The sequence below is a fragment of the Orcinus orca genome, chromosome 11 (assembly GCF_937001465.1).
Source record: "Orcinus orca chromosome 11, mOrcOrc1.1, whole genome shotgun sequence".
NCBI classification, from domain to species: Eukaryota; Metazoa; Chordata; class Mammalia; order Artiodactyla; family Delphinidae; genus Orcinus; species Orcinus orca.
In genome coordinates, this window is record NC_064569.1 from 3,658,230 (window position 1) to 3,676,059 (window position 17,830).

The 17,830-nt window shown below is 53.1% G+C and overlaps 2 protein-coding genes and 1 long non-coding RNA gene across 8 annotated transcripts in view; 2 read left to right on the forward strand and 1 right to left on the reverse strand.

Annotated features, from left to right (window-relative positions):
* TULP3 (TUB like protein 3) overlaps window positions 1-7,742 on the forward strand; it is a 43,041-nt gene extending 35,299 nt beyond the window's left edge. For 4 of the 5 annotated variants that reach the window (XM_033404237.2, XM_033404238.2, XM_033404239.2 and 1 more), the window contains 5 exons: window positions 2,152-2,264; window positions 2,552-2,666; window positions 4,557-4,655; window positions 5,024-5,195; window positions 5,755-7,742. In XM_033404237.2, the coding sequence (XP_033260128.1) occupies window positions 2,152-2,264; window positions 2,552-2,666; window positions 4,557-4,655; window positions 5,024-5,195; window positions 5,755-5,888 (633 nt within the window). In that variant the 3' untranslated portion in view covers window positions 5,889-7,742. Of the gene's footprint in view, window positions 1-2,151; window positions 2,265-2,551; window positions 2,667-4,556; window positions 4,805-5,023; window positions 5,196-5,754 lie in introns of those variants that run through there. The other variant, XR_004476442.2, reaches the window with a different exon arrangement.
* A 4,657-nt stretch (window positions 7,743-12,399) lies between these two features.
* On the reverse strand, window positions 12,400-17,201 carry LOC125960520 (uncharacterized). Of its 2 annotated transcripts, XR_007470262.1 has the most exons (4): window positions 16,810-17,201; window positions 16,014-16,142; window positions 13,158-13,367; window positions 12,400-12,609 (listed from the first exon to the last, which is right to left on the reverse strand). It is a non-coding gene; the product is annotated as an uncharacterized LOC125960520 (long non-coding RNA). The 2 variants fall into 2 exon arrangements; XR_007470261.1 differs by lacking the exon at window positions 12,400-12,609 and having other exon boundaries at window positions 12,790-13,367.
* Window positions 16,831-17,830, forward strand: part of TEAD4 (TEA domain transcription factor 4) — a 68,184-nt gene continuing 67,184 nt past the window's right edge. Inside the window, exons 1-2 of the mRNA XM_049694775.1 lie at window positions 16,831-16,895; window positions 17,360-17,474. The gene's annotated coding sequence lies outside the window, so the exon portion shown is untranslated. The remainder of the gene's footprint in view (window positions 16,896-17,359; window positions 17,475-17,830) is intronic.

Sequence of the window (17,830 nt, forward strand, 5' to 3'; positions counted from 1 at the left end):
CACCCCGCAAAGAGAAAGTTTTATCCAGAAGGTAAGAAGATGGAAGAGACTATTTGAATGTAATTATTTTTAGCTCCATCCCTTTTTTGGGGTGGGGGAGTTTCCAGTGTGCTGTTTGATTTTGATTTTGATTATGACAGTGTGGAAGAAAGAAGGGTTTAGGGAATAGGAGGAATTGGAAAAACAGAAAACATGCAAGTGGAATGTCTTGTTTTTCATCCTAGAAATTCTAATTTACTTTATACATAAATTTGAGGCAGTTAATACTTGCTAATGAACAATGTATTTTGTAATACCAGGTCTAAGTGGATGATTTTAAGAGCCTAGAAATGTGGGCTTCCCTGGTGGCGCAGTGGTTGAGAGTCCGCCTGCCGATGGAGGGGACGCGGGTTCGTGCCCCAGTCTGGGAAGATCCCACATGCCGCGGAGCGGCTAGGCCCGTGAGCCATGGCCGCTGAGCCTGCGCGTCCGGAGCCTGTGCTCCGCAACGGGAGAGGCCACAACAGTGAGAGGCCCGCGTACCGCAAAAAAAAAAAAAAAAAAAAAGAGCCTAGAAATGAGATGATGATAGTAGATATTAATGTTGTTATAACCACTATCTACTGAGTGTTTACAATTACCAGGTGTGTGCTAAATGCTTTATGTATATTATTACCTACAACCCTTATGACAACGCTGTAAGATAGGATTTCTTATCCCAGCTTAGGGAATGCCCCAGAACACACTAAGAAGTGGCAGAGCCAGATTGAAACCTGTATCTGTTTGATTCCAAAGTGCCCCCTCCCCTTAGTTACTGCCCTCTCCTGCTTCCTTATTATTGTCCAAGTCTAGGAGTGTCTGGGAAGGATGCATAAATACGACAGTACTCATATCACGGAAGTCACAGGAGTTTAGAACAACAACATACAAAATGCAGCAAGAAGCATCAGGAAAGCCGTTGCAGGGAGGATGGGAAGCACAGGGTCCAGGGTCCTGCCTCTTCCAAAGGTGGAAAGACTCTTACTCATGAAATTGGATGAAGCTTTTTAAAAAAGTCACTGGAGGCTTTAGGGATAAAGTTGTAAATAATGATATGGAGAATCAAGCTAGTGAATTTAGAAAAATTGTACAGGAGGGAAACCTTGATAGTGAATTCTGAGAAGCATTATGAGGATTAGAAAAAGTGATGAGGACCCAGAGATTGGTCTTCTCCCAGAGAACCCCAAATGGCAGGTACACTGGTGCTACGATAGGGCATGGAGGCCCCTCAGGGGCCCGAGGCCACAGAGCTCGCGGGGTCAGGGCCGGGGGCAAGGATTGGCTACCCCTCACCCATCTGGGCCGCCTGGTCAGGGCTCTGGAGGAGACCCTTCTCTTCTGCTCATCCATCTGGGAATCCGAGACGACTGACCCTTCCCTGGAAGCATCCCTCCTTCAAGGATGAGGTTTTGACAATGATGCGAGCATAACCCGTTCTGCCCTGCGGCCCACGGTCAAGGCGTTTGTTGCTATTGGGGATTGCAGTGGACAGATGCTGGTCTGGGTGTTCAGTGCTTCAAGGAGATCACCACTGCCATCGTGAGGCCATCGTTCTGGCCAAGTTCTCCGTAGTCCTCATGTGGTGAGGCTACTGGGGGAACAGGATCGGCCAGCCCCAGACTATCCCTGCAGGCTGACCGGCCACTGTGGCTCTGGGCCGGTGCCTCTCATCCTGCCCTTGGACACTGGCGTCATCCCAGCCGCTGTGCCCGAGAAGCTGGTGCTGGCCGGCGTGGACGATGCTGCACCTTGGCCAGGGGTTGCACCGCTGCCCTGGGCAGCTTTGCCAAGGCCACCTCTGTGCTGTCTCCAAGACCTGGGCTGCCTCACCCCCGAGCTCTGGAGGGAGACCATGTTCACTGACTGTCCCTGTCACGGGTTCACTGAGCATCCTGTAATGACCCACACCAAGTCTGCATGCGGGAGACCCAGGCTCCAGCTGTGGCCACCACATCGTTTTTCTGCAAGAAAAGTCAAAGTGAATTAAACCTGTTTTTTTAAAAAACAAGACCCAGAGATGGACTGCTTGGTACATGATAGGCAGTTGCTAAATATTTGCTAACTAAATAGGTAGGACAAACATGGCAGTTTTCTTGAGTGCATTTTTTACTGAAAATTTTTTTCCTTTTCTAGATATTTCTTCTTGCAGGTAGAAAGCGGAAAAAGAGCAAAACATCCAACTACCTCATCTCCACTGACCCAACAGATCTATCTCGTGAGGGGGAAAGTTATGTTGGCAAACTCAGGTGAGAGCAGCCTTGCATGCTGTCCTGCTCCTCTGATGGTGTGACTCCTGTAGTTTCAGAACAGTCCATATCGGTTTTACAATGAGCCGGTCGATGTCATCTAAAAAAGTAAAGTTAATAGAAAGTCTAAGGCCCTTCCTTGTTTTAAGGCTAGATCTTTGAGAAAGCGATGGTGACCCCTTGACCTTTGGAGAGTGGGCCGAGAGGCTGTCCCATACCTCTCCTAGCTTGTGTTTGTAAGGGAGAAAAATATAGATCATTGTGGTGGCTTTTTCTCTTGATTCTAGGTCCAACCTCATGGGGACCAAGTTTACAGTTTATGACCATGGTGTCAGCCCGGCCAAGGCCCAGGGTCTGGTAGAAAAGGCCTGTGTGCGGCAGGAGCTGGCCGCCGTCTGCTACGTGAGTGCCGCCTCCCGTTTCCTCAGCCTCCTGGCGTCCCAGCCCTGGGCTTGCAGTCCCCCTCCCAAGCTTGTTTCTGTATACTCGAGTTATTTACGAATTGCCAAGTTTAGCTGTATTTACTGTTTCAGCCGGCCCTCACTCATCTCCTCTTCTCTTTTCCCAATGCCGCCATGTTAACGCAGGCCTTTGTTACCCCTTACCCGTTGGCTCGCGGTTACCGTAAATTGGAAGCCGGTCTCTGCTTTCCGCCCTCTCGACCTGGTTCATCCTGTACAGCCGCTGCTGAGCGGTCCAGCTCCAGCTCGTGCTGCTCTTGTCCTGCTCCAAATCCTCTCAGGCTGCCCCTTGAGTCCAGAATCAAGCCTGGACACTGCACCTTTCCCTTCCGGCTCCCCGGGGGCACGCTCCCTGTGCGTTCCCGTCATTCTAGCGGCTCCTCTCGTCCCTGCGCCCCACCTGAGAGCCTGCCCTGCCCCTCCTTGCCTCTGCCTGTCCACCAGCGTCAGCAGAGGGGTCTCTCCCGACACTAGATGTGCTTGGTGCTCCCCTCGGTTCCCCGCGCTTTCTCTAGTGCCCCAGACTGCTTCTTCAGCACCATCCTTCTCTACCAGTTCGTAAAGTCCCATTCACTGCTGTTTCCACGTGAACACGGACCTGGCGCGTAGTGGGCATGTGAAGTTGTGGAGTCAAAGAAGCAAGAAGGAATTAACCCGACTCAGTTGTTCCTTTGATCCCAAAGTCTCAGCTTTCCATCGGTTGGAATTAATCTCATCACTTGATTCCCATGAGATTTTATCTAAGTGACTGAGAATCATTTGACTTAACACTTTATAATGTATAGATGTTTTCTCTTAGCTTCAGAATCAATTAAATATTTTACCTATGCATGACTTTGTGTGTATGTATATGAATACACATATATCCATGTATTTAATATACTTATTTTACTCATATATAATCTGCCTGGTTTGACGGGCATTTGATTTTTTTTACCTCCAGATACAGGTCCTATTTAATTTAAACTGTAATTCTCATTCTATATCATATAGTGCCATGTCCTCACTGGGAAATATATATTTATTGAAGATGACAAAATTGGACAGTTTGCTCATAATTGTCTGAAATTTCACTTAAAGTTAAAGAGTAAGAGTAGGGTTTCAAGCCTAGAGAGTGTTTTAAATTCAAATGTTCAAATTAGGTTTAAAAAGAGGAAACAGTCTTATTTTCCTGGGCTTGATTCTCCGTCTCTCTTTGTTTAACTACAGTGAAGTAATAGAATAGTGTTGAGCGCTCTCCATATTGTCCCCGTTTTACATGCCCAGGAGGGCCTTGCGTTAAGAATGAGGTCTTGTGTGCTTCCCTGATGGCGTAGTGGTTAAGAATCCGCCTGCCAATGCAGGGGACACAGGTTCGATCCCTGGTCCGGGAGGATCCCACATGCCACGGAGCAACTAAGCCCATGCGCCACAACTACTGAGCCTGTGCTCTAGAGCCTGCGAGCCACAACTACTGAGCCCATGCACTGCAACTACTGAGCCTGCACTGTAGAACCTGCGAGCCACAACTGCTGAGCCCTTGTGCCACAACTACTGAAGCCCGTGTGCCTACAGCCTGTGCTCCACGACAAGAGAAGCCACTGCCATGAGAAGCCCGCACACCACGACAGAGTAGCCCCCACTAGCCGCAACTAGAGAAAGCCACGCACAGCAACGAAGACCCAGTGCAGCCATAAATAAATAGATAGATAGATAGACAGATAGATAGACGCAGCCATAAATAGATAGATAGGTAGATCGATAGAAAGGAAATGCATGGTATTAAGAAAAAAAGAATGAGGCCTCGTCTTCATTTCTGTTTCAAGTTCCTGTTTATTTCCCTCTCTTCCAGGAAACAAATGTACTCGGATTTAAAGGCCCGCGGAAAATGTCTGTGATCATCCCAGGGATGAATATGAATCATGAACGAATCCCATTTCAGCCACGAAATGTAAGTAAGAGCATATTTCATCAACAGAGGACTCTAACAACAAGACTGCGACACAGGCAAGATGAATAGCAAACAGTGTTGATTCCTCCCGAGCCCAGCCTGGAGAGTGGCCACTCTTCCTCAGGAGAGCCAGCCCTCCAGACCTCGGGGTAGGTGCTGTTGCTGACGTGGTTGACTTGCAACCACTGGGTCTGCAAAGAGAAACGCTAGTTATTCTATAAGAATCCAACAAAGCCGGCTTAGTTTGGGCTCTGTTTCTGTTTTACTTGCTGAAACGGAGGAAATAGGCCCCTGCTCTGCTTCCTGCCTCAGCAGCCTTGAGGGTGAGCGCTTTGCGATGGTCCTCAGCACACACCCCTCTCCTACAGGACCGCGAGAGCCTGCTTTCAAAGTGGCAGGACAAAGCCATGGAGAACTTGATCGAGCTGCACAACAAGTCCCCCGTCTGGAACGATGACACCCAGTCCTACGTCCTGAACTTCCACGGCCGGGTCACTCAGGCCTCTGTGAAGAACTTCCAGATAGTCCACGAAAATGACCGTAAGCCCCAGGAAGAGAGGTGTTCTGACAGGATTCGGAAATGAGCATTGCCCTTCATTGGTAGGAAGTTATACTCAGGAGAGCATGATTTAAGGAAGAAATGACCTCCTCGGAAAGACAGAGCTACAGTCTCGCAGTCAGCCGTCTGAGCCGCTGAGTTGAGGGCAGGAGCGTGTGAGGTCTCTTGTGGCAACCGGAGGAGTCCTGGGGGTGCTGCTCGGGGGGCAGAGGCAGAGGCCCTTCCTCAGGAAAGGTTCATGCCCTTCCGGCCCCCCACCCGAGTTTGCGCTGCCCCCGCTTGCCCTTCCGGCTCCCCCGAGCTTGTACTGCCCCCCCTTGCCCTTCCGGCCCCCCCCGAGCTTGCGCTGCCCCCCAACTTGCCCTTTCCTGCTGGTCCGTGCAGGGAGCCGAGTGGAGTCGCAGTAGAGCCTTGGTCGTGCTCGGTAGGCACTCTCGGTCAGGCCTTTTTCCATCTTTCTAAGGGTTTCCCATTTTAAAGAGACCTATTTGGAGGCTGTCTTCCTTACCTCCTGACGTCCCGATCTCTCTCTGCCTCTAGCCGACTACATAGTCATGCAGTTTGGACGTGTGGCCGACGACGTGTTCACCCTGGACTACAGCTACCCGCTGTGCGCGCTCCAGGCCTTTGCCATCGGGCTCTCCAGCTTCGACAGCAAGCTGGCCTGTGAGTGACGGCCGAGCAGGCGCCGGGCCTTCTCTCTGCAGAGCTTCTGGAGCACTAGCCGCCGCTCTTGCGCTTGCCCAGGACACGGAGAGTGACAGGCCCCCCTTTTGGAATGGTCCCTGAGAGTATGTATGTACACGTGCACGGATGCACATACGTGTGTGTACACATATCTGTACACACACACCCTTCTCGGGGTCTCACGGCCCTGGTCGGGGTCACAGCTTGACTCGGGTGAGAGCCTGTCCAGAGCTCACGGTGACTGTGAAGGCGCCGCCCAGCGGTCAGAATCCCGTGCTTGGAGACTTGCAGCCAGAGGCAGCTTCTCACACTTCAGTACTTGGGTCGCTTTTTTTGCAGAACTTTTCAGAGAGGGACGTTCCTTGAATTACCTTTAGTCTCCAGGTGTGCAGAGTTTTTCTGTAAGTGGGCGGCAGGCCGGTCCCGGCTGTAGGGTATCTCTGCCCCCTGTGGGCTTGGCCATCTTCCAGAACGGCCGTGCCGTGAGAGCACCTGAGTGGGGACGGTGCCTCCAGGAAGTGCAGGCCTGCAGGTCGGATCTGAAGCGGCACCTGGCCTCATGCGCTGTGACGTAGCCTTGTCTTTGCTTTGGCCACGGTGGTTTCCAGAGTGTCATTTACCGTTGGTGACCATTCCTCACCCATGGTGGGGGGGGGCCCTGGGAGAAGCGCTCCTCTCTGCCGTCTCTGTGGGGGAGTGTGGTGCCTGTTCCCCAGAGCCAGCCACTGTCCCTCAGCTCGGGAGGCACCGTGTCACGGTCCCCCTTCCCTGAGGGCCGGCTGGCTGGCTGCAGTCTCAGAGTGGCTCTGGCCCAGTTTGTGATCAGTGATGCGAGCAATTTACGTACTTGTCTTAATCGCAGGGTGGGCTGCAAGCATAACCTCTAGAGGTGGCCTAGTCTGCTTACGACTGAGAGGGATTTGACAGAGGCCTTCACCACCTTCAGCCCAGGAGTGCGTCCCCGCTGGGTTACTGTGGAGCCGTTAGTGCAGACTCACCTGCAGCCCGCGTGGGAGGGGAGGGAACAGTGTGTGTGCAACTTGCCATTGTCGCTGCCCAGAGCGGTGAGGACCGGGCCTGGCTGGCAGAGCTTGGGCCTCTCTTCTTGGCTTAAGTGTCATCAGCCCCTGAGGCCCGGTTCATCCTTGGCGGATCACGTCCTGTCACTTTTCCTCACAGACTGTAAGAGTTTTGCTAAGTCGTTCCGATTGTTAGCCTCTCCCCACAAATCACACGGCTCTGCTGCTAGTTCCCGGCCTCCGCGTGCATCCGAGTCCTGAGGACCCAGGAACACCGTGAGCTCTGCATCGGCGTCGGTCACCTCCCAGGCCTCGTGCGCCAGCCAAGCTGTCTGCCAGCCTGGGGCCAGGCATCGGCGGCTGCGCTTCGGCCCGTCCCTTCTGTGGACTTCCTTTCTGTCCCTGCTTCCTGTCCCTGCTTCCTATCCCTGCTCCACATCAAATAGCAGCGGGAAGGAGAGAGACCTGGGGGATGAGCAGACCCGCGGCTCACCCCACGGGTAAGTCCCACCCGCTCTGCCCTGACACGGCTGCTTCCCCTCAAGTGCCTCACTCATCAGGTGCCCGCCAGGCGCGCGGGACCACCGGCCTGACACTGAAAATGGAAGGCTGTTCACTCGTTTCCTGTTGGAGAATATGCAGTGTCTGGGGAAGGGGGGCCGGGGGGGACTGGATCTGGCCCTGCTTCCTCCTGCCCGCTCTGGTGCAGACACACACCCCGGCTTCACATCCTTCTTGCTTGATCGTGCAGGTGACCGGTTTCACATGAATCATATTTATACCTTTTGTACGCTACAGAAATAAAAGGGATTTATATAAAAACATGAGTGTTGCCATTCTTCTTTCAGACTCCTGTCCCTCGCATGCCTCCTACCGTCATGTTCTGTCACAATAATTCCATCGCTTGGCAGCAGCGAACCAGTCAGTTCTTTGAAGCCAAGTGGGTATCACCGAAGTTTTCATCCAGGTAAGCAGGGTCTGCAGACTCAGGGATCTGCGTCCTGGAGACTGCAGACTCACCGTGTGCGACGCTGAGAGTGTCCTGGGCAGGTGACGGAGCTGAGGCTGAGCAGGGGTGCCAGAGGGCAGCCTCCTGCACCGGTCAGCCTCCTGGGTCAGCTGCATTGGTGTTGCTTCCTGATTCAGCCGCAGAGCAAATTAAATACCTGATAGTGACAGAGACCCCACGTCTTACCTCTAAGTGTTCACATTTAAAGCTTCCCTATACGGACAAGTCGAGAAAAGTGTGTTCACAAGTCTTGCTGAGGCCTTCCTGCTCTCGGTGTCACGGGGATGGACGAGTGGCGTGGAAGGAAGCGGGAAGAGCCCAAAGGGCAGGACGAGAGCCGGAGTCGGTCTCATTTCTGTGGCTTGGCTTCTCTTCCACGTGATTCTTTATGGCCAGACAGGTTATTTGCAACACAGTTTCATACACTTTTCAGTGGCCAGGAATATCAATGGTCGTTGATACGAAAGACACCAGCAAGTGGTGTTTCAACGTCTAAGCAACAGGACTGCAAAAAGCTCTTTTTGATTAGAAGGTTAGTAGGTGAGAAAAAGGAATGAATGAGAATCAGTTCCTTTCCTTTCTGTTTCTTTCTCTTTTTTGGCTTGTGGGATGTTAATTCCCCAGTCAGGGATCGAACCCATGCCCCCTGCATTGGGAGTGCAGGGCCCTAATCACTGGACCGCCAGGGAATTCCCAATATCCCTTCCTTTAGACAGCAGCACGGGTGCAGAAATAAAGTGACGGTTCAACTCAGAGTCCCTGGGTTCTGGCCCTTTTCCTGCCAGTGATTTGCCAACGTGCGCCCTCTGTAGATGGAGAGGTTTTGAGTTACCTGATCTCCTGTTCCTGAGTGATAAGAGTGCTGGCAGCCACCCGGAATTCCCGAGTGTGTTGTTTTTTTTTGTTTGTTTGTTTTTTGCGGTATGCGGGCCTTTCACTGTTGTGGCCTCTCCCGTTGCGGAGCACAGGCTCCGGACGCGCAGGCTTAGCGGCCATGGCTCACAGGCCCAGCCGCTCCGCGGCACGTGGGATCTTCCCGAACCGGGGCACGAACCCGTGTCCCCTGCATCGGCAGGCGGACTCCCAACCACTGCACCACCAGAGAAGCCCCCCGAGTGTGTTTTGAATCGAGGTCTCTGCTTCTCTCCTGGACAGCTACGTGCTGTTCGTAGCTGGAGAGGCCTGGGGAGGAGCCCCTGGAGGCTGGAGCCAAGGGCCTAGAGAGGGGAGACTGGAATGGCGGGAGCGCGCCCCGGGGGAGGGCGTGGCCGCGCTGAGGAAGCCGCCCCTCCCAACCGCAGGCTGCATCTTGCTCCACAGAGAAAACTTGGGGGCGTTGCGAGCTGCCCCCCTCCGCAGAGTGGCTCCTGCCTGTGTGCTCGCGCCACGTGTGCCACGCCTCCAGCCCCTGGTCCTCCTAAACTTCCCCGCTTAGATCCCCGCCGGGGGCTCGCCCGGGACTGGTTAGATTCTGCCCCGCCCCTCACACATTTCTTGGCCAGGTGCATGTGGGCTAGTTTTGCCCCTCTCCCCGCTTCGGTCTCCTAGCTATTGTAGTCAGTGTGTACCCTTCACAGGTCCTACAACTCTTCCCTCTCCAAAAACCGGGGTGCGGGCATGGGGATGCCGCGGTCAGTGCGGTTTTCAGGCAAGCTCTCCCGAAACCGCGGGCAGCTCCCTGGCACCACCTACTGACCCAGGGGGCACATTACAAGTGCATTTACACGATGAGCGCAGGTTCTGCAACCCAGATGAGGCGACTTCACAGTGGCCCCTGTTGTCATGACTCTCTTGAAGGTCTGGGAACAGTAGTATTTGTGGAGTGTAGAAAGTGGAGGAATTCCAGGCAGAACGCGTGGGCTCTGGCCCCAAATGCCTAGGCATTTGGTGTAGGAGAGGGGCAAATATCAATATTATTTTTATTAATGTTTTAAGATGGGAGAATGCATTTCGGTTGACTTTTTTAGCCATACAGTTACGCAAAATGGTTTATAAATGCTCATAAAGCAATTTAAGGTGGTTTTCCAGGGACTCTGGTGAGAGGAAAGAAGAACAAAATGGCTTTACTGGGTAACTAAACATACCCTGCGTTCTGGTCTCAGGCCTGAGCCTACCTCACCTTCCTTACTTTGTACCCATCTCTCCTTTCCTACTTGAAGGGACAACCTAGGCAAAACAAACAAACAAAGCAAAACAACAAGAAAAGTAGCCCTGATGTTAATGGAAGTTTCTGAAATGTTCCAAATATGAAAGGCGCCTCCATGCTTTTCTCCGGCTCTGCCAGGTCCTTTGGTCCATCAGGCCCAAGCTCCTCTGCACAGGGCAAGGCTGAGGCCCGGGAGGCCGGGTGCAATAAGAGTGTGCCACGTAGATGGTGGAGCTGGTGGGCCAGGGTGGCAGTGGGACTTTTCCTGGTCTGTTCCAACCTTTTATTACACATTTTGGTATAATATAGTGCTTCTCAAGCCTCAGGGTTTTAACATCTGGTTAAGCACTATCTACCCAGATTCCATCCCTTGTCATTTTCAAGGCCTCCAAGAATAATCAGTAGTTCTCTCTCTGCCATAGTCTGGGGGCAGGAAGGTCAGGAAGGAAGGACAGTCTGAGACGAAAGGAGGGTGACAGGCAGAGGGAGGCTGGCAGTTAGATCAAGATTTTAAGAGTGGGTTTAAATGCAATTTTTAGGGTACTGATGCATGCTCAGGACAGACTCCATCAGGGTAAGATAGAAGGATGTCCCTAAAAATACGTCCTGATTTTGCCTTTGGTCAGTCTCCTGTGATTCTGTATCAGAGAGAGAGAGAGAGGCAGATTTTAAATAGTAATAATTTCATATTATTTAAAACACTTTTTAAGATTATACAATTAAAGCCTCCTCCCGTATCTGTCCCCTTCTTGTTTCCCTTGCCCTGTACTCTTAGAGTTGACCACTTTTCGTTTCCAATGTATCTTTCCAGTATTTCTTTATGCAAAAATGTATTTCTAATTTCCCACTCTTTGTGCACAAAAGGTAGCATACTATATACTTGGTTCAGTAGCTTGCTTTTTTTTTTGTTCCTTTGGCCGTGCCATGTGGCACGTGGGATCTTGGTTCCCCGACGAGGGATGAAGCCCCCACCCCTGCAGTGGAAGCACGAGTCTTAACCACTGGACCGCCAGGGAATGCCCACACCTTTATGCTTGGTGTCTCCACAGTCCTCAGGTCGCCCCTTCGCAGGTGTTATCTACCTGCCTGCCAAGCATCTCCTTTTGGATGGTCGACAGCTGTGCTCTCCAACACCATCGCCACTAGTCACATGGAACTATTAATTAAAATTCAGTCAACTAGCTGCATTTCAAGGTCTCAGAAGCCATATGTGGCTAATGCCTACCATATGGACAGCACGGATAAAGAACACTTCATCATTCCAGAATGTTCTGTCGGAGAACGTGGGTCCACAGAAATCTCAACTTTGGGTTCCAAAAATGTAACCCTCTTCTCACCAGGTGTCATTCCCTGGGGAAGTTGTGCTTGTCCCACTTCCCCATCAGAATGTCAGTAGTTGGGGGCAGGGCTGTGACCTTTCTGTTCATCCCTAGTGCCTACCTACCTGGCGCAGTGCCAAGGACATCACACATGTTCAGTCAACGTGGGATGGAAACATGAGTGATAGGAGACTGAGGCCCAGACTCTAAGGGTCCCCAAGGTCATAATTAGTATCGGCTGAGCTGTTGTTTGAACCTGGGTTAGTTTAATTCCCCAGTAAGGACATAATATGTGACTTTTGTTAACTTTCATTTTCAAAATTTTGTATCAGAGTCACTGAAAATGAAACTTTTAACGATTAGACTGGAGGAAGCCTTTCCCCCCTTTTGATTTTTTCCAGGAAGCTCCTGGATATCCAGACCCTAAAGACCCCCTGGGACCCTCAGAGAAATTCTGAGAACTGTCTGGAGAAGCCTTCACCCTCTGGGCTCCAGAAACCAAGAGTTTTGTGTCAGTCTGGAAATACACTGAATTAGTTTGCTCGGGCTGCCATAACAAAGTACCACAGACTGGGTGGCTTGAACAGAAATTTACTTCTCACAGTTCTGGAGGCTAGAAGTCCAAGATCAAGGTGTAGGCAGGTTTGGTTTCTCCTGAGGCCTCTCTCCATGGCCTACAGATGGCCATCCTCTCCCTGTGTCATCTGTGAGAAGTCTGTGTCCTAATCTCTCTTATAAGGAGGATTAGGGTAGACCCTAATCTAGGCAGATTGGATTAGGGCCCATCCTAAAGGCCTCAATTTAACTTAATCACCTCTTTAATACATCTGCAGATCCAGTCACATTCTGAAGTACTGGGGATTAGGGCTTCAACATAAGGCATTGGGGGGTGGGGTGAGGAGGACAGGTCAGCCCCAGCACACACTGCCCCCTAGAGGGTAGACCTGGAGTCTATTCTTGTCCACATTTCTCTTGGATGAAGACAACAATTAATATGATGCTTTTCAAATCACAGACTGCTTTTATTCTATAGATGAAATGAAAGACTCCAGCTTTGATAAAGGTTGGTCTGTGTTGTCGTTCAAAACACAAGATGCAGTTCAGATGGTATGGAGTGAAGAGTCTTCTTAAGGAAAAAAAAGCAAATAGAGGGAATTGCGTGGCGGTCCAGTTCTTAGGACTGCGCTTTCACTGCCCAGGACGTGGGTTCAATCCCTGGTCAGCAAGCTGTGTGGCACAGCCGGAAAAAGAAAGAAAGAAGGAAAGAAGTACAGCGTGCGTGGGTTGAAAAGAACAGGACCTGGAGTTACAGTGACCATACCCCAGCACCGAGTCAGCTGCATCCTACTTCTGAAGCCCAGGAAGAGGGGGCATGCTTTGGGGATATTTCAAGAGGGGGGACACGGGTTCGAGCCCTGGCCCGGGAAGATCCCACATGCCGCGGAGCAACTAAGCCCGTGCGCCACAGCTACTGAGCCTGTGCTCTAGAGCCCGTGAGCCACAACTACTGAGCCCGCGTGCCACAACTACTGAAGCCCGGACGCCTAGAGCCCGTGCTCCGCAACAAGAGAAGCCACCGCAATGAGAAGCCCGCGTACCGCAACGAATAGTAGCCCCCTCTCGCAGCAACTAGAGAAAGCCTGTGCACAGCAACAAAGACCCAACGCAGCCAAAAATAAATAAATTTAATTAATTTTTTAAAATTAATTTTTAAAAAATGAGAAAGAAGGCCCCTTAATCTTCAACCTGTCAGAGATACTCACTGTAAGATTCTTTTCCATTTATTTTTCAAAAGCAGGACACAGCATTGTAAATCAGCTATACTCTAATATAAAATAAAAATTAAAAAAAAAACAAACAGGATTGGGACTTCCCTAGCCGTTCTGTGGTTAGAACTCCGTGCTTCCACTGCAGGGGGCATGCGTTCGGTCCCCGGTGGGGGAACTAAGATCCCACATGCCACACGGTGTGGCCTAAATAAATAAATAAAACAGGATCATCCTGTATACATTTTTTATTTATATTTATTTATATTTATTTATTTATTTTTGCGGTACGCGGGCCTCTCACTGCTGTGGCCTCTCCCGTTGCGGAGCACGGGCTCCGGACGCGCAGGCTCAGCGGCCTTGGCTCACGGGCCCAGCCGCTCCGCGGCATGTGGGATCTTCCCGGACCAGGGCACGAACCCGTGTCCCCTGCATCGGCAGGCAGACTCTCAATCACTGCGCCACCAGGGAAGCCCTACACTGTTTTTTTTTTTTTTTTTTTTTTTGCAGTACGTAGGCCCCTCACTGTCGTGGCCTCTACCGCTGCGGAGCACAGGCTCTGGACACGCAGGCTTCGCGGCCATGGCTCACAGGCCCAGCCGCTCCGCGGCATGTGGGATCTTCCCACACCGGGGCACGAACCCACGTCCCCTGCATCAGCAGGCAGACTCCCAACCACTGCGCCACCAGGGAAGCCCTACACTGTTTTTAAAATCTGCTTTTCCACTTATTATATCATGCACACTTGTCTGGTTTATTTTTTAAAATCTTATTAATCACTCTAAAGAATTCTATCACGTGGATGTGGCTGAATTTGTTTAATAGGGTATCATATGGATAATTTATGATGATGTGGGTTGAAAAAAATTTATTAAAGGAATGGAAATAATACCAAACGACACGATAAAAGTAATTAATATGATTTTTGACTTTGATTTTGGAGAATAAACAACACAAATAGCTTCCACACATCAAACCCAGCTCTGACCACACCCGTGCCGTCTTCTTTCTGCACAACTTTCATGAAGCTCGACCAGGATCCATTTGTCGTTCAGGGTAAAGTTGCTGGGATCACGAGGAAGTGAGGTGAGGTGAGGTGTGGATTTTATGGTGTAATTTGAGGGGAGCCATGTGCATCTCTCTAGCTCTATCCAGACATGAAATATTTCCACCAAGAGATTCATTCCTGAAGGTCAACAAATGAGTCCTGTCTCTTGAGAAATGTAAATATCCCTGAAAGGGCAGGCACGTGTGTAAGATCACTGTCTGTCTTTCACCTTCGGGACTTCTAAGAAGTTTCCTTTATCCAGAGTGACCTCAACAGCTTGGGAACGGGAGATACCTAAAGGCACAGAGCTCTCTAGAAGCCTGTGGGAGGCTGAGGTTCTGATCCTTTATGGTCTTTGATAGTTAGGGTCTGGAGGGAATAAGCCGGTCTGATCTCCAGATACCCTGTCAGCAGTGTGTGCTGAGCGGGCCGCCCGAAGGCTGCTTTCCGGTCTCCAAGGGACTCCGTCCTACCTTCCTCCCCCCCCCCCCCCCCCCCCCCCCCCGCTCTGAGCCCAGCTGGACTGACCCTCCAATCCAACATAGTCCTGTCTTTCTTTGAGTTCTTATCTTTGCTAATGGTACCACCAATCGTTAAGCTGTCAAAGTTCTGTGATCTTTGTCTCCTCTCTCACCTCACAGCCAACTTAGTCACCATTTCTGTTGACTTTGCTTCTGGACTATTTCCTGGACCCCTTCCCTCATCCTCAGCCTCAGGACCACTACCCTGACTCTCCAATCCAGCCCTAACACCTGCAGTCCAGTCGAGGGGGGTCTTTCTGATGGAGGTGCCGATTTTGTCACACTTGTGTCCCAAGGGCCCTTTGGATGCCCCCTCTTCAGCACGGGATACAGTGATCTTCACAACTGGCACTGCTGCTGTAATTCATCCTCCCCGCCTCCTGTTCTCCAGCCACACCAGCTTACTAGACTTTTCCTAAACTCCCCTAGTGTACAGGCTACCAGCCTTAGTGAGTCTTCCAGACTCAATTCAGCAAACTCTCATTTATCCTTCAAGAGCTAGAGTACGTCGCCTCTGCAACCTGGATTTCACTGTGCATTTCCTGGGGTTCCCCTATGGTGCTCAAAGCTCACGGACACAACAAATTTTGTTACACTAAGTAGCCAGTGCTTACTGTTTGTGTGTCATTCGGTGCCTGCACACTGTCCTGCGCTGCAGACTTTTCATGTGGAGGAGGTGTGACCAAGCCCTGACGAGACCCATCATTTAACAAGCAGACCAGAATTTATATCCAAATGAGACCTGCTTCCTTCAGTCTTCACCTTAAGAGATTGGATACTTTGTCCAGTGATGCTGTGATCACTCAAAACACCTTTGGAACACCCCTCTTGGAAACAACTTCAGCATTTATAGCACTTCAAGATCCTCTGTGGTAGTAGGTTTCTGTTTTTTTTTTTTTTTTTTTTGGTTTTAACTTAACATTTATTACGCATTTATCTATCCCAGGCACCAAGCTGGAGCTGGGTGAAAGATAAGATAAATTGGACATTTACTGTGTCTCCAAGGAAGTTTCTGTTTGGTAAGGGAGATAAGATCTGGACCCCAGGACAATACAGGGTTAAGTGATAAGGCTGAGGTTGGATCTGATTTTTGGAAAAGGGCAGAAGTCCTTTGGTTTCAACTTCCCAACAAGGTGGATTGACAGGGGTATGTGATTACACCCTGCATTAAGCCAGTGTGTTCTGAAGACTTCCAAACAGAAGCCCAGTGATACAGCCCAAATGCGATACAGTGATCTCCACAACTGGCACCGCTGTTGTAATCCATCACGAGACTAAACCCACCTGGCGTGTTTAAGACCCGGACTCCCCACTTTCTGGCGATGCTCCTCCACAGACCGAGTTTTCCCAGCTAAATGGAAAGCTCTGGAAGGGCAGGTGCTGAGGTCTTCTCCTTCACTATTTTCACAGTGTCTGGTGGGCGCATAACAGATGTGGGATAAGTGTTAGACGCGTCTCCTGCCGCGCCACACGCCCGTCACTTCGGGCATCCTCTCCCCACGTGCGCCGCTCTCCGCGGTGACAGCGTCGCAGGTCCGCGCGGGGCGGAAGGGAACGGCTGAAAGGAACGTGCGGGGAGGGCACGCATGTGTGCGCGGAGCTCCTGCGTCCTGGGCCCGGGAGCGGGGTCCCAGGTGGGCACCGCGGGGAAGGGAGCAGCTGCCCGCGCGCCGGACGTCCGCCCTCGACCGTCCTTTTGGGGCCGGCGCGGAGGGAGAGGCGTGCTGGCGGCCGGGCGCGAGGCCAGAGGCCGGCCCGCGGGTCAGGGGGAAGGGTTCCGGCCTCGGCCGAGAGCGGGGGGCTGGCCAGGACCGGCGGGAAGCCGGGCCAGGGGAGGAGGAAGAGAGTCTGGGCCGAGATCAAAGGGGAAGCACGTGTGCGGGGCGTCGGCCGAAGCTGGAGCAGGACGCCGAGGTCGCAGCCTAGTCCCCGCGGCCGCCCCCCGCCGGCGCCGCCCGCCCCGCGCCCGCGGCCCCTCCCCGCGTCCCAGTCTCCTCCCCGAGGGCTCGGGGCCGGGCCGCCACTCCCTCCAGCTCCCGCCCTCGGCCGCGCGCATCTCATTCCAGCCCTCATTCCTCACATTCCAGGCTTCCTCCTTTCAAACCCCAGGCCGGGGGCGGGGAGGGCCCGCAGCTCCCGGCTCCGCCGTGCGGCCGCGTCCCCCAGGTGAGTGGCCCCGGCGCCGCGCCCCTCTGCCGCTCCCCTGGCGCTCTCTTCTTCCGGCCTTGGACCTGCGCTCCGGGCCCGCCTTGCCCCCCCTCCGACTTCCCTCCCTTCCGCCCTCCTGCGCGCGCTCGGTTCCCCCGGCTCCCTTCCTCTCCCGTTGACTCACCCCGCCAGGAATAGGGATCGCCCGTGCTTTCCCGTCAGTCCCCTTCTGGGAAAACTCCTCCCTCCGCGAGCCCCGCTCCGCCCGGCTCCGCGCACCGGCCACCGCGCGCCGGACCCCGCGCACCGACTACCGTGCACCGGGCACCGCGCACCGAGTACCGCGCGCCGGCGCGGCGACCTGGGCTCGGGGCGGCGCGGGGTCGGCTCCGTCCCGCGACCCGCCTTCCTCCCCGCCCAGCCGATCGGCCCCGGTTCCGGAGCCCGGGTCTCCGGTCGCTGACCCCCCGTTGTCCCTGCAGCGCCCTCGCCGGCCTCCCGGGACCTCAGCGGAGCCGCGGCTGGAAGAGCGGCGCCGGGGCGGACTCCGCGGGACTGGCCCCGCGCGCCCGCCCACCTCCCCGCACCCTGGGACCGGTAAGGCGGCGGCGCGGGAGGAGCTCTCACCCGGGACCGGACTAGGTGGCGAGTCGGGCACGTGGAGGCGCGCCGACCGCAGGGCCGTGGTGGGCGAGAGGGCCGGGGGGCGGGGAAGGGGAGCGCGCGGAGCCGAAAGGACCGGAGGCGGAGCCGAGGACGCCGGCGGCAGGAGAGACCCGGCACCCGCGCCTCTTTTCTGCTGGGCGCCTCTCGGGCTCGGAAGGAGAGCCCTGGAGGTGGGTGCCTTGGCGGTTTGCAGTGCCGAGGCTTTGCGACAGCGGAGGGGACCTCGGCAAAAGGTCCCCGCTCCCCAGCGCTTGAGGAGCCTGGTGCGTTCTACGCTGGGGACCAGA